At 42.1% G+C, this 15,469-nt stretch overlaps 1 protein-coding gene across 1 annotated transcript in view; it reads left to right on the top strand.

Annotated features, from left to right (window-relative positions):
- NHLRC2 (NHL repeat containing 2) overlaps positions 1 to 15,469 on the top strand; it is a 58,626-nt gene that overhangs the window by 5,059 nt on the left and 38,098 nt on the right. Inside the window, exon 3 of the mRNA XM_062214928.1 lies at positions 14,255 to 14,710. Within this exon, the coding sequence (XP_062070912.1) occupies positions 14,255 to 14,710 (456 nt within the window). The remainder of the gene's footprint in view (positions 1 to 14,254; positions 14,711 to 15,469) is intronic.

Here is a 15,469-nt window from a genome sequence, read left to right as displayed (position 1 = left end):
TTTTAATAACCCTCATATATATACAAAAATTTGTAGTATATCCTGAACCGTAGCTTTAAAAAGGGATGATATAAAAACGATAGTACAAGTAAAATTCCATCTTTTTAAATTGTAATAGACTATGTCTTGGTGTAGGCATTTGAGACAGTGGTTAAGATGCCACTTGGGATGCCCACATTGTGTATCGGAGCCTGGGTTCAGCTGCCAGCCCCTCTCCAGTTCCAGCTCTCGGCTGATGCACAGCCTGGGAGACAGCAGTGAGAGTTCCTGTGGTTAAGTCCCTGCCACACATGTGGGAGATCGGGATTGAGTTCCAGGCTATTGGTGTCATTCTGCCTAGCCCTAGCTGTTGTAGACATCTGGGGAGTGAACCAACCAACAGATCTCTCTCTGTCTCCATCTCTCTCTGCCTTTAAAATAAAAAATAAATTATTTAAATTGTATAATAGGTTTTATATTATAATTACCAATCCAAAGATGTATTGAAAACTTGAATGTTCCTAGCAGTTAAATCTTGTTTTCGAAAGTTCATCTGCATGGATTTAAGAAATATGGGTATCGGCTGGCGCCGCGGCTCAATAGGCTAATCCTCCGCCTGCGGAGCCGGCACACCCGGTTCTAGTCCCGGTTGGGGCGCCGGATTCTGTCCCCGTTGCTCCTCTCCAGTCCAGCTCTCTGCTGTGGCCCAGGAGTACAGTGGAGGATGGCCCAAGTGCTTGGGCCCTGCACCCGTGTAGGAGACCAGGAGAAGCACCTGGCTCCTGGCTTCATATCAGCGCGGTGCGCCAGCCGCAGTGGCCATTGGGGAGTGAACCAACGGCAAAGGAAGACCTTTCTCTCTGTTTCTCTCTCTCACTGTCCACTCTGCCTGTCAAAAAGAAAAAGAAAGAAATATGGGAAATATGGGTATCTTATTATCTGCTAGGTTTTGGATGCCTATGTTTCTTGTTCAAGCCCTCACATTATGTACATATTATGTACAGGGTACTCTGCTAACTGCTGAGAAAATATGTAACAAAGTTGAGTGAAAAGCATGATGGAATCTGAGGCAATGAGTAGCTCACTTTGCCTAGAAACACTGAAAATATTTCTCAGTGAAGTAGACAATTGAGCTAGAACTTGAATCACAATCTAGAGTGCCAGCGGAGATAAAATGAGGCAGAAGGAGTACTCCTGGCTGAGGAAGTGTCCGGTCAGGAGTGGAAGGACAGAGGAGGAGCGGTCGTATCCTGGGTTACCGGTCACGGAGGGGAGAGCGGTCACAGGAGTGAGTTTCGCTGGCTTCTTTTCCTCAGCTTAGTATAGAAATAAACAGCCAGGAAATGATTTGCAAATAGGCAGAAACTTCTATTTGACAGAAAAGTGTCTGGTCCGAGAGGAGACCAAGTGCTGGTTTTGAGGAAGTATCCAGGGTTTTTAAGACATTACTGTCTGTTCATTGACTCGTCCTATTGGGGGTGCCTATTGGATGGGAGTTCCACATACAGTATGTTGATTGGCTTGGAGTGCATGGAGATAGCAGGGGGTCTCCTGGAGATGGCCTGTCTCCCCCTTAGGGGCTCAGCCCCCTCCTGTGCTAGCTCTGCGTGGAAGATTGCAACTAACTTGAAGGCATGATTTAAAACAGCAAGGTCACATAAGATAGCCGGGATCTCCCGGAGCCAGTCTGACTCTCCCCAGGGTCTCAGCCCCTTCCTCTGCCAGCTCTGGGTGAAAGATTGCACCCCCTCAAAGGTGTGACTTAAAGCCGCAAGGTCACACATGCAGCAGTTAGTGGGGGAGATGCCGGTTGGTCTGGAGACAGGCTTCCCAGGCACAGCTGGCAGCCTGGTTGTGAAGAACATTCTACCCACGTCTGGGGGCCCACAGACTCCACCCCCCAGCACCACTTGATGGCCTCATCTTGCTCCAGGGACATGTAAGTAATTTAGTATGTGAAGATCATAGGGCTTGTGGTGAACGTAAAGGAAGACAGAGATAGGTTAGATAAGGAACATGTTACGAAGTACGTTGTATGGCATTCTTAATAGTTTAGACTCTTTCTTCCTTTGAGAATATGGAGATCTTGAGAGTAGGTGCTACCCTTTTTTTTTTTTTTTTTTAAGATTTATTTGTTTACTTAAAGTCAGAGTTAGAGATCTTCCGTTCACTGGTTCACTCCCCAAATGGCCACAACAGCCAGGGCTGGGCTAGACCAAAGCCAGGAGCCAGGAGCTTCATCCAGGTCTCATGTGTGTCAAGGGCCCAGATACTGGGCCATCTTCTATTGCTTTTCCCAGGCCACTAGCAGAGAGAGCAGGGAGCTGGATCAAAAGTGGAGCAGCTGGGACACAAACCCGTGCCCCAAGGGCAGCTTTACCCTCTATACCACTACACTGTCCCCCAAAAGTAGATTTTGATTTGTTTTTAGTAGAAGGATGATAAGATTTGTATGTTAGGCAATACATGTTAGGTTAAAAATACCAAAATTAGCCTTTTCCATACCCAAGATCACCCTTAAAAGGCTGATTTGGTTAACTTAATTGGTTAAGTCCATATCAGAAGCAAATTCAGTGACTTCCTAGAATGGATCCTTGTAATTTTCTACCAGTTTACTAGAAACAATTTGTAAAGCACTTTGTTACAAAAAACTAAAAATATTTTTTGGGGAGAGCAGCAGAGGATGGCCCAAGTGCTTGGGCCCCTGCTACCTCTGTGGGAGACCCAGATGAAACTCTGGCCTTGGCTTTGACCTGGCCCAGCCCTGACTGTTGGTGGCCATTTAAGGAATAAACCAGTGGATGGAGGCTCGCCCTCTCCCTCTCTGCCTTTCAAATAAATAAATCTTTAAAAAAATTTTTTTACATACAAATACACTTTTGGGAAATAAAATGCTTTAAAAAATAGAGATAGGGCCGGCGCTGCTGCTCACTAGGCTAATCCTCCGCCTCGCGGCGTCGGGACACCGGGTTCTAGTCCCGGTCGGAGCACCGGATTCTGTCCCGTTTGCCCCTCTTCCAGGCCAGCTCTCTGCTGTGGCCAGGGAGTGCAGTGGAGGATGGCCCAAGTGCTTGGGCCCTGCACCCCATGGGAGACCAGGAGAAGCACCTGGCTCCTGCCATCAGATCAGCGCGGTGCGCCGGCCGCAGCGTGTCAGCTGCGGCGGCCATTAGAGGGTGAACCAACGGCAAAGGAAGACCTTTCTCTCTGTCTCTCTCTCTCACTGTCCACTCTGCCTGTTAAAAAAAAAAAAAAATAGAGATAGGATTCTGGGAAGGTGGAACAGTGGGAAGCAGCAGAAATCTGTCCCTACCTAAACTAGTACACCAGTAGAATCCACCTCATATAACTGCTTTGGAACTCTGGAGTCTATATTGCAGGCTTACCACTACCAGGGGGACGATTTTAACTATAGAATGAGTTTCATTTCAATAAATGTCAGCTCTTACCACAATAGCCACCACCTAGCTCCAGCTCCATCGCAGGCAGTGGTGCATATATTCCTGGAGCAGCTTGCTTGCAGCTTCTGGATGCCATGATGGGCAAAAGGGCCCTGTTCTCCCATATCAGGGATCTGTGTTCTGATCATGGATTGTTTCTACTGATCACAGAGATAGAGACAAAGACAATGGCTATTGTTGTACCTTCCCTCATTGTTGTACCTTCTCTAATTGTTGTACCTTCCCTCATTGTTGTAAGCCCCCCCCCCAACACTCTTCCCTTGCTAAAGTGACTAAAAGGGCATTTAAAAGACCATTTCTTTTTTGTTCCCCTTCATTTTTCTCTTGTGGGAGGCAAACATTGAAGATTAGAACATTGAGAAGCAGCAGCACACTCAATGGAACTTGCAAAGTCATTATACATACCCAGGGGAGGTCCAGGCTAAGAAAAGACCTGAAAACTCCTTAAATGTACTCCGCAGAGCGATTGTTGGCAGAGAGTGTGACAGTCAGAAAAGCAGAAACCAGCAGACCTTGGGAGAAAAGGACAACCTGATGTTTTGAGATGCAAATGTCTAGTTTTTAACAAAAAAAAAAAATCACAAAACATACAAGAAACAGCTGTCATGAAGATAAAGAACTAAAGGAGGACATAGAACAAGTAAACAGTATATGATCAAGGTGGAAATAATAAAGAGAAAACTTAAAAATCCCAAAAGGAATTTTATGAGCCAAAAGTATACTAACTGACATGAAAATTTCACTACAGAAATTAAAAGGCAGATTTGAGTAGGCAGAAAAAAGAATCAGCAAACCTGAAGAACTAGAAGGTATTGAGCCTAAGAAACAAAAAAGATTGAAGAAAAGTAGAAAGAAAAAGGAATGGTGCCAAAGGGGCTAGGGCACACCACCAGGTAGAAAAATGTACACCTTGTGACCGAATCTTTGAAGAAAGGACAGCCCAAAACTTCCTAAATGTAAATATCCAAGAAGCTTAGAGACCCACACAAGATACATTAGAATCCAAGTGCTGAAAGCCAGATGGAATTGTGAAAGCAGCAAGAGAGAAACAATTTAGCATATGCAAGGAATCTCCGATAATCAGCAAAATTTCTCATCATATGGAGGCCAGAAGGCAAAGGCCAATATATTTAAATTATTAAAAGAAAAACACTTTCAGCTAAGAATCCTACAACTGGCAAGCTATCCTTCAAAAGTCAGGAAGAAAATCAGATATTCCCAGATAAACAAAAACTGAAGGAGTTCATCACTAAACTTTCCCTGAAAGAAATGCCGAAACTGCAGCTGAAATGACAGATACTACAGAATAACTCAAAATCTATGAAGAAGTTAAAACATGGATGATTACAAAAGACACTATTAATTTAACAATGGTGTAACTCCACTCTTCATGGTCTCAGAGACTTACACATTACAGTAATTATTCATTTATATTTTTGGACATCCAATGTATAGAGATGTAATTTTGTGACAACAGTTGAGAAGTAGATATGGAGCTGTTAAAGGACCATTGTTTTTGTATATAACTGAAATTAATCTGGTGTAAATTTGAATTAGTGTTATTTATTTATTTTTTTTGACAGGCAGAGTGGACAGTGAGAGAGAGAGACAGAGAGAAAGGTCTTCCTTTGCCATTGGTTCACCCTCCAATGGCCGCCGCGGCCGGCACACCGCGCTGATCCGAAGCCAGGAGCCAGGTGCTTCTCCTGGTCTCCCATGGGGTGCAGGGCCCAAGCACTTGGGCCATCCTCCACTGCACTCCCTGGCCACAGCAGAGAGCTGGCCTGGAAGAGGGGCAACCGGGACAGAATCCGGCACCTGACCGGGACTAGAACATGGTGTGCTGGCGCCGCGAGGCGGAGGATTAGCCTAGTGAGCCGCGGCGCCGGCTTGAATTAGTGTTACTTTTTAGGTTGTTAAGTGTAATACCCATAATAACCACTCAAAATATAGCTAAATAATGTACATAATAGGAAATAAGAGAGGAATTTAAGTGTTCTTAAAAAATGCCAACTGGCCGGCGCCGCGGCTCAACAGGCTAATCCTCTGCCTCACGGCGCCGGCACACCGGGTTCTAGTCCCGGTCTGGGCGCTGGATTCTGTCCCGTTTGCCCCTCTTCCAGGCCAGCTCTTTGCTGTGGCCAGGGAGTGCAGTGGAGGATGGCCCAGGTCCTTGGGCCCTACAACCCCATGGGAGACCTGGATAAGCACCTGGCTCCTGCCATCGGATCAGCGCGTTGCGCTGGCCACAGCACACCGGCCGCGGCGGCCATTGGAGGGTGAACCAACGGCAATAAAAGGAAGACCTTTCTCTTTGTCTCTCTCTCACTGTCCACTCTGCCTGTAAAAAAAAAAAAAAAAAAAAAAAAAGCCAACTAAATACAAATATAGTCATGGAGGACATAAGGGATAAAATTTCTCTAAGCCACGTGGAAAACAAAGCAAAATGGCAGTTTAGTTCTTCTATACCGATAATTGTTTTAATGTAAATGGTTAAACCATCCAATCAAAAGAGATTAGCAGAATGTAAGAAAAGGGTGATCCCATTATATGCTGTCTACAGGAGACTAGCTTAACAGCAAAACACACAGGTTGACTGAAAGTGAAGGGATGGAAAAGGATATTCCACATATACAGTAACCAGAACACCAGAATTGGCTATGTTAGTATCAGATAAAATGGACTCTAAATTAAAAAAAAAAAAAAATTACATGAGACAAAGAAGGACATTATATACTATTTGTAAAAATAATATTAAGATGCAGTAATTGTAAACCTTTAAGTACTTAATAACAGACCATCAAAATATATGATGCAAAAATTGACATAATTGAAGGGAGAAATAGACAATTCTATAAAAATAGTTAAAGAATTCAGTTTCCCACTCTCAATTATGAGTAGAATGACCAGGTAGAAAAAAGTAAAGAAATAGAGGAATTGAAAATACAGTTGAATCAACTAAATCTAATAGATATGGAACACTACCCAACAGCAGAATAGATTCTTCTTGAGCAGACATGGAACATTTTCAAGGATAGCCTATAGATTAGGTCACAAATTAAGTCTCAGGAGACTTAAAATATTTAAGATAGCTTGTATAACAAGACGATGAAGTTTAGAAATTAATAACAAGGATAGGGCTGGTGCTGTGGCGTAATGGGTAAAGCCACTGCCTGCAGTGCCGGCATCCTATATGTGTGCTGGTTCTAGTCTCAGCTGTTCCACTTCTGATCCAGCTCTCAGCTATGGCCTGGGAAAGCAACAGAAGATGGCCTAAGTGCTTGGGCCCCTGCACCCATGTGGGGCTCTGGCTGTTGTGGCCAACTGGGGAGTGAACCAGTGGATGGAATACCTTTCTTTCTCTCTCTCTCTCTCTCTCTCTCTCTGCCTCTCCATCTCTATGTGTAACTCTGACTTTCAAATAAATGAATAAACCTTTAAAAAAATAAATTATTAACAAGGAAAAATGAAGCATGCTTGTGGAAATTAAATAACACACTTAACCAATGGACCAAAGAAGAGATCATAAGAGAAATTTAAAAATACTTAATAATGAATGAAAGACACAGCATACCAAAACTTATGGGACATAGTGAGAACAGTGCTGAGAGGGAAATTACAATTATAAATGCTTACATTAAAACACAAACAAGAATTATCTCAAGCAACAATTTTACAGTGTAAGAAACTGAGAAAAGAAGAACAAACTAAATCCAAAGCTAGCAGAAGGACAGGAATAAAGATTGAAGCAGAGTGAAAAAAGGTAGATAATAAAAAAAATAGAGTAAATCAATGAAACCAAAAGTTGACAAACCTTTATTTAGATGGACTAAGATAAAAAGACTCAAATTATTGAAATCAGAAATGAAAGTGGGGGCATTATTACCAGTTCTGTAGAAGCAAAAAAAGATAAGAGTGTAATTGCATGCCAACAAATTGGATAGCCTAGATGAAATTCCAGAAAGCACAAAACCTACCAAGACATAACCACAAAGAAATAGAGAATTTGAATAGATTCATAGCAAAGCATTATCCACAATAGCCAAGATAAGGACCCAACACAAATGTCTATTGACAGATGAATGGATAAGTAAAATACAGTATTTCTATGTGATAGAGTATTATTCACTCTTAAAGGAAATTCTGAGCACACAGATGAACTGTGAGGACAATGTACCTAGTGAAATAAGCCAGCCACAAAAGACTGTATGATTCCGCTTAGATGAGATACTTAGCATAGGCAAATTCAGAGGCCGGAAGTCGAATGGTGGTGGCAAGGGGAAGATGGAGGCTTCTTGTTTGATGAATGCCTTTTCTGTTTTGCAAGACGGAAAGAGTTCATGACTATGAATGTACTGAATTCCCTGAACTTCACACTTAAAACTGGTTAAGATAGTAAAGTTTATGGGAAAAAACTCAACACAAAACTGGAGTTTAATCCCTGATTCTAAAATGAATGTTATAAGGGCAAAATTGTGCCCACTGGGAAGGGTACAGTCAGTGGTGTGTTGGAGCTGGCTCCCACAGGCTGGTGACAGCCATTTGTTAAATATCTAGGAATTTTTATGAGCCAGTTATAAGCTTAAAATTGGGCACAATGGCAGTGTTTATATCATGGAAGTCAACAAATGCCGTAAGTCAGAGTGATTTTTTAATTTTTTAAGATTTATTCAGTTATTTGAAAGGCAAAGTTTTAGAGAAGCAGAGGCAGAGAGAGAGAAAGGGAGAGATCTTCCATCTGCTGGTTTGCTCCCCAGGTGGCCGCCACGGCCTGCGCTGCGCCGATCTGAAGCCAGGAGCCAGGAGCTTCTTCCAGGCCTCCCATGTGGGTGCAGGGGCCCAAGGACTTGGACCATCCTCCACTGCCTCCCAGGCCATTGCAGAGAGTTAGATTGGAAGTGGAGCAGCCGGGTCTCAAACCCACGCCCATATGGGATGCCAGCACTGTAGTCACTGGCTTTACCCTCTACATCACAGTGCCCACCCCTTTACATTGTCTTTTGCCTGCCCCCTTCAAAGAGCTGGCTTACTAGCATACTACTAGATATAATCTTTTACCCAAATATGTCATTTTTTAGATAAGTAGAATGGTGACTAATCTGTTTTATGTATTTGGCTGTTAGGTATTGTTGTCAATAAATTTTTTAGCATTTAAAAATGAATTTTGTAAGTGGTCTTAGCATTTTTAATTTCAAGGAAACATTACTTCAATAATTGGCTACTACATGAAAATCCTAACTTAAATTATTTTAGGGGCCAGCACTGTGGCATAGCAGGTAAAGCCACCACCTGCAATGCCAGCATCCCATATGGGTGCCAGTTAGAGTCCTGGCTGCTTCACTTCTGATCCAGCTCCCTGCTAATGTGCCTGAGAAAGCAGTGGATGATGACCCAAGTCCTTGGGCCCCTACACCCATGTGGGAGACCTGGAAGAAGCTCCTGGCTCCTGGCCCTGGATTGGCCCAGCTTCAGCAATTGCGGTCATTTGGGGAGTGAACCAGCAGATGGAAGACCTCTCTCTCTCTTTCTCTCTGCCTCTGCCCTCTGCCTTTCTGTAACTCTGCCTTTCAAATAAATAAAAAATTTTTAAAAAGAGATTTTTATATTAATCAGAAGTAAGTTCAATTATGTTTACAAAAGCAGACATACACAAGTTATTACATAGAAGTTCATTAAACTGTCACTAAATTAAATACGCATTCTTGCAGCTAGATGTCTTTTCCCATTACTGTCATGTTTTGAACATATCTGCTGTTTATGGTCTTGAAGCAGCATTGCACACTGAAAACCAAACCTTCAACACATGAAACTTTGAAGGACAAACTACATTGAAACTGTAGAAGTTGGGCCCGCACTGTGGCTCACTTGGTTAATCCTCTGCCTGCGGTGCTGGCATCCCATAGGGCACTGGTTCTAGTCCCTTTGCTCCTCTTCTAGTCCAGTGTTCTGCTGTGACCCGAGAGGGCAGTGGAGGATGGCCCACTGCACCCAAGTAGGAGACTGGGAAGGAGCTCCTGGCTTCTGGCTTCATCCTGGCTAAAGTCCTGGCTGTTGTGGCCACTGGGGTAGTGAACCAGTGAATGGAAGATTCTCTTTCTGTCCTCTTTCTGTAACTCTGCCTTTCAAATGAATAAATTAAAAAAAAAGAAGAAGAAGAAGAAGTAGGGGAGAGTAGGGGCAAACCAGAACCTGCAGGCATATGCTGGAAACCACAAGAATGAACTAGAACCCATATAAATAGGGAATAAGGTGACTTGCAGATGGGCCTTAATACTTGGCCCACAAGTTGAAGCTGAGGGAGCAGACTGGCAACCCTTGTATTCTTGTTTTGATTTGCCTTGTGTACCTTTACTTATCCCATTATTCGTAGTTGTTTTGAAAATTTATTTATCTAAAAGGAAGAGAGGCAGGAGTGACAGATCTTCCATCTGTGTTCATTCCACAAATGGCCATAACAACCAGGTCTGGTCAGGCTAAGCCAGGAGCCAGAAACTCCATCCTGGTCTCTCCCTGGGTGGGAAGGGTGCAGATACTTGAACCAGCTTCCTCTGCCTTCTCAGGCATAATAGTAGGAGGCTGAGTGGGAAGTACAGAGTAGCTGGGACTCAAAGTGGCGCTCTGAATTGGGGTGGCAGCATTGTAAGCCCTGGCCTAACCTGCTGGACAAAACCAATTTTTTTTTTATTTTAGAAAATGAATTCATTTTTATTCATACGAATGTTACAAGTTTTGTGCTATTATGCTTATTAAGTTGTATTTGTTGCTTTTCAAGGTGATGTAATTTCTTTGCTATTTTGTCTGGGTTATTTTGATATTTTGAAAAGTATTTTTTTCTTTTTTGTTATATTTATGACTTTAGAAAATAAACATAAGATTTATTGAGGTTTTACTGTATACGGAACACTGTGTTAAATGCCTTACACTGATCATCTTAATTAGTCTGCACTGTGAGGCAGTTATTATGTCCCTCATTTTACAAATGGGAGAACTCTTGGACAGAAGTTAGACAACTTGCCTAAGATAACAGATGTGCAGTCCTTCCTGTTCCCTATACCACCGCCACTCCCCCCAGTTCCAGGCAAGCAGTCTTCACTGTGTAGTTTTCTCTAGCTGCGTTCCAGGGATGTGTGTGTTTGTATATGTGTGTGTGTTTGGTTTTCAGCAGTTTGTTTATGATGTGTATAGAAATGGTTTTCTTTTATTTGATATGTGCCAATTTTGAATTTGAAAATTTGTCAATCTTTAATCAAATTTCAGAAGTAGGGCATTATTCAGATTTGTTTTTCTGCCCTAATCTCTTTCTCCTCTCTGGGACTCCAGTTACATCAATATTAGATTTTTTTTTTTTTTTTCCAGGCAGAGTGGCTAGTGAGAGAGAGAGATAGAAAAGTCTTCCTTTTTGCCGTTGGTTCACCCTCCAATGGCCGCCACGGCCGGCGCACTGCAGCCGGCGCACCACGCCGATCCTAAGCCAGGAGCCAGGCGCTTCTCCTGGTCTCCCATGCAGGTGCAGGGCCCAAGGACTTGGGCCATCCTCCACTGCCTTCCCAGGCCATAGCAGAGAGCTGGCCTGGAAGAGGGGCAACCGGGATAGAATCCGGCGCCCCAACCGGGACTAGAACCTGGTGTGCCGGCGCCACAAGGCAGAGGATTAGCCTGTTAAACCATGACGCCGGCCTAATATTAGATATTTTGAAACTATTCCACTGGTCCCTGAGGTTCTGTTCATTTTTTTTCAATCTTCTTTGCTTGTTGATTATTGTTAAACTTTCTTTAGTCTCTGACTTTTCTGTCTTCCTTTTTACCATTGAACTCATTCAGTAAATTTATTTCAAATATACTACACAAATAGTTCAGTTCTAAATTTTTTATTAGCTTTTTATATTTTCTATTTATGTTTTATGTACTTTCATTCATCTTATATTTGGTTTTCCTTACCTTGTGGAGTTTAGTTATCATAGCTGCTTTAAAGTCTCTGTCTGCTAATGCACACATCTGCTTTGTTTCAGCATTGGTATTTGATTTTTTTCCCCTTGATAATAGGTCACATTACTTTGTTCTTTGAACATCAAGTAATTTGGTGTTGTATTCTAGACACTGGAAGCTGTTATAGACTCTGGATCCTGTTGTAGCCACCTGGAGAACGTTAATAGCTGTGTTTTAGGAGACATTCAATCATTGTAGTTCAGATTATAAGATCTGTCTCATTCTTCATCGTCTGTGTCCCTCTGTCAGCTCAGTAATTCAGTTCTCCAAGTATTTTCCATTCTTTTTTGGGTCTATCTCACCCGTGTGTAATTTGAGTGTTCGTCTCAGAGTGGGGAATCACTTTGTCCAGCTCTGTTCCCCTCATTCAGCTTCTGCCAGGCTCTCCTACTTCCCTCGTTCCCCACAGTGGGATTTCTCTTGGTGTTTAAGCCAAGTATGTGGCTCCAAAACTAGAGTCTGTTCTACAGGCAAAGCCACAGGAAGGGAGGGGACAAAATGAATGTGGGAAATCTCCCTTACATGAGTGCCTATCTGAGTTTTGACACCCTCCTCTCCTGTAATCTGCCTTTTTTTGTTTACTTTCTCAGGCCTCACACATTTTTTTTAAGGTTTATTTTTATTTATTTGAAAGAGTTACAGAGAGAGATAGAGACCCAGAGAGAGAGAGAGAGAGAGGTCTTCCATCCACTGGTTCACTCCCCAAATGGCCGCAATGGCCAGAGGGTGCGGGGGCCCAAGGACTGGGGCCATCCTCCACCGCTTTCTGAGGTGCATTAGCAGGGAGCTGGATCAGAATTGGAACAGCCGGGACTTGAACTGGTTCCCATATGGGATGCCAGGGCTTTAACCTGCTGCGCCACAGTGCCAGCCCCAACATTGGTATTTGTATATGTATGGTTGCCATGTGTTTTGTTTTAGAGTTAGTAGTTATAATAGAGGGATGGGCTGTTGTGGAATTATACCTTCTGATGTGTATGGCTATATTTTTCATGCTGAATTGAGTAGTTTTTGATGGAGACACCTTGGTAGGCAATATTGAATTTTCCCTTAAATCCAACCTAATTCTTCTCCCATTTTTTTCTATATTAACTTCTTGAAAAAATATTAATTAGGTAAAAGAAATTTGTTTTGTGTCCAGCAGCTGTACTGTGTATAAGAAGATTTGTCCTAATAACTGTATATAAGACCTTTAAATAAATAAAAATCCTTATGGAAATTACTTGCTTATACTCATTAATCAGTAATTAAAATAAGGTTAGATCAGAAAAATGTAAGAGAATAATGTGACAAATATGTTGGTAAGTTCCCCATAGTCACTGAATTTTGAAGGGACTTTTTCTATGTGGAAATTATTTCAACTTCTATTTTTTTTTAAAGATTTATTTATTTATTTGAAAGAGTTACATACAGAGAGAAGGAGAGGCAGAGAGAGAGAAAGGTCTTTCATCTGCTACTTTACTCCTCGATGGGCCACAACGGCCGGAGCTGCGCCGATCTGAAGCCAGGAGCTTCTTCCAGGTCTCTCACGCAGGTGCAGGAGCCCAAGGACTTGGGCCATCTTCCACTGCTTTTCCATGCTATAGCAAAGAGCTGGATTGGAAGTGGAGCAGCCAGGACTTGAACTGGTGCCCATATGGGATGCTGGCACTGCATGTAGTGGCTTTACCCACTACGCCACAGCACTGGCCCCTTCAACTTCTTCATAAGAAAACAAACACTATTTTTTTTTAATAGCTTTGTCTAAAGTGGGTGGGGAATGTCCAGCCCACAGGCTGTAAGGCCCATGAAATCATTTGGCCCTGGGAAGGCAACTGCAGGCAGGACTTGAAATTCAATAAATGTATAGCAGACTAATTTTTTTAAGGATTTATTTTTACTTATTTGAAAGGCAGAGTTACAGAGACAGGTAGAGATAGAGAGATAATCTTCCATCTGCTGGTTCACTCCTCAAATGGCCACAGTGATCAGGGCTGGGCCTATCCGAAGCCAGGAGCTAGAGGCATCTTCCGGGTCTCCCACTTGGAAACAGGGGCCCAAACTCTTGGGCCATCCTCTGCTGCTTTCCCAGGTGAATTAGCAGGGAGCTAGACAGGAAGAGAAGCAGCCAGGACTAGAACCTGCACGCATAAGGGACGCCAGCACTGCAGGCCAGGGCTTTAACCCACTGTACCACAGAGCCAGCCCCAGCAGACTAATTTTTAAGTTGATAATTTTGTAGGGCCAATGAATGATGTTATAAATACCCAAATGGCTCTTGGCAGTAAAAAAGTTCGCCCACTCCTGATCTAAATAAAAGGCATAATGGATTTTAATCCTGCTGTAGTGACATACATTTGGTCACCTGTTTTTACGTCATGATCAAGATTATCATAAGAGCTAAATTTATTGTTTATACATGCATTTAAATTCAGTTGAAGATGCTAACATAGGTCTACTGCCCCCCCACCCCCATTTTTGCTTAAGAGGCAGAGAGACAGAACCCTGCCATTCTGGTTTACTCCCCCAAAGCCTACAACAACCTGGACTGGGCTGGGACCGAAGCTGGGAGCCAGGAACTCAGAGTCTCCCACTAGAGTGGGAGGGAGCCAGCCACTTGAGCTAGAGTCAGGAGCTGGAGCCGGGACTTGGGTGCCAGCACTCCCACATGGAACAGCGGTGTCTTAACTGATGATTGCTATGCAAATGCCTACCCTTGTTCTATTTTTTTTTTTTTAACATTCTATGGACTATTTATATTTATTAATGATCCAAAACCTAATGACTAGATGATGATATTCATACTTTGATGTTTCACGATATTTAAAACAACAATTTTTCCCTTTCAGATGGTCTTCTGATAGTTGGCGTTCACTCGGCCAAGTTTCCAAATGAAAAAGTCCTGGACAACATTAAGAGTGCTGTTCTTCGCTACAACATCAGCCACCCTGTGGTTAATGATGCAGACGCCAGCCTTTGGCAAGAATTAGAAGTTTCCTGCTGGCCGACTCTGGTCATCCTTGGACCTCGTGGAAACATGTTATTTTCTTTGATTGGAGAAGGACACAAAGATAAATTATTTTTATATACTTCAATAACTTTGAAGTATTACAAAGACAGGGGTCAGATCAGAGATCATAAAATTGGGATAAAACTCTATAAAGATTCTTTGCCCTCTTCACCATTGCTCTTTCCTGGCAAAGTAACTGTAGACCAAGTTACTAATCGATTGGTAATAGCAGATACGGGACATCATAGAATTTTGGTCATCTGGAAGAATGGACAAATTCAATACAGCATTGGAGGTAAAGTTTGCTTCTAATCATGCTGTATAATGTGTTTTATAGTTTAAATAACTCAGGTAAGCATCCACATTAAAATTGAAAATTTTGAAACCATAAAAAGGCAATATATATGATTTCATCACAGAACTGTTATTTAATTTATGGTATCTTAATTAACCTCACTCTTTCAAAAATAAAAATACCTAAAAAGCTCTAGGTCAAAAGGAGGAAATTGCTAAGTTATGACTTTTAAGTATATTTAAAAAAGCCAATCGTTTTCAATACCAGGATAATATAGAAACTTGACATTTACGTTATAAAATTGATAGACTAGGATTTGCTCATAATTTTACTTCTTTCCTTGCTTCCATAAAAAGTTAAGCATAGTTATGGTTCCATTCCTTTTGGGTGTTGCAAAATATAAGGATTGTGCAAGTATAGGCCATTCTACTCCATTATTTCCCTAGCCGTATATCTAAAAATGCCTTTTATTTGCATCTGCATTATTAATATAATCTATTAAGTGCATTCTTATTAATCCTGTTTATTCAGACTGAACCGATATATAAAAATATATTAGTGAAAGAAAAAAGTGATGTATCTCTTTGCGACCAGTCCTGCCTGAGTAATACACGCAGCATTAATACATAAGATAGGGATATCTGAATTTCCATTGCAAATAAGCTAATCGTATTCTTAAGCCATGATGCTGTTTTTAGTATGCCAAGATATTCCCTTAGCTCTTGAATTATTTATGTCTCATATTTGTGGATTTTTTTT

Source organism: Lepus europaeus, chromosome 17 (genome assembly GCF_033115175.1).
Source record: "Lepus europaeus isolate LE1 chromosome 17, mLepTim1.pri, whole genome shotgun sequence".
Taxonomy (NCBI): Eukaryota; Metazoa; Chordata; class Mammalia; order Lagomorpha; family Leporidae; genus Lepus; species Lepus europaeus.
The sequence above is the reverse complement of the archived record's forward strand: the minus strand, read 5'-3'. Positions and strand labels throughout refer to the sequence as shown.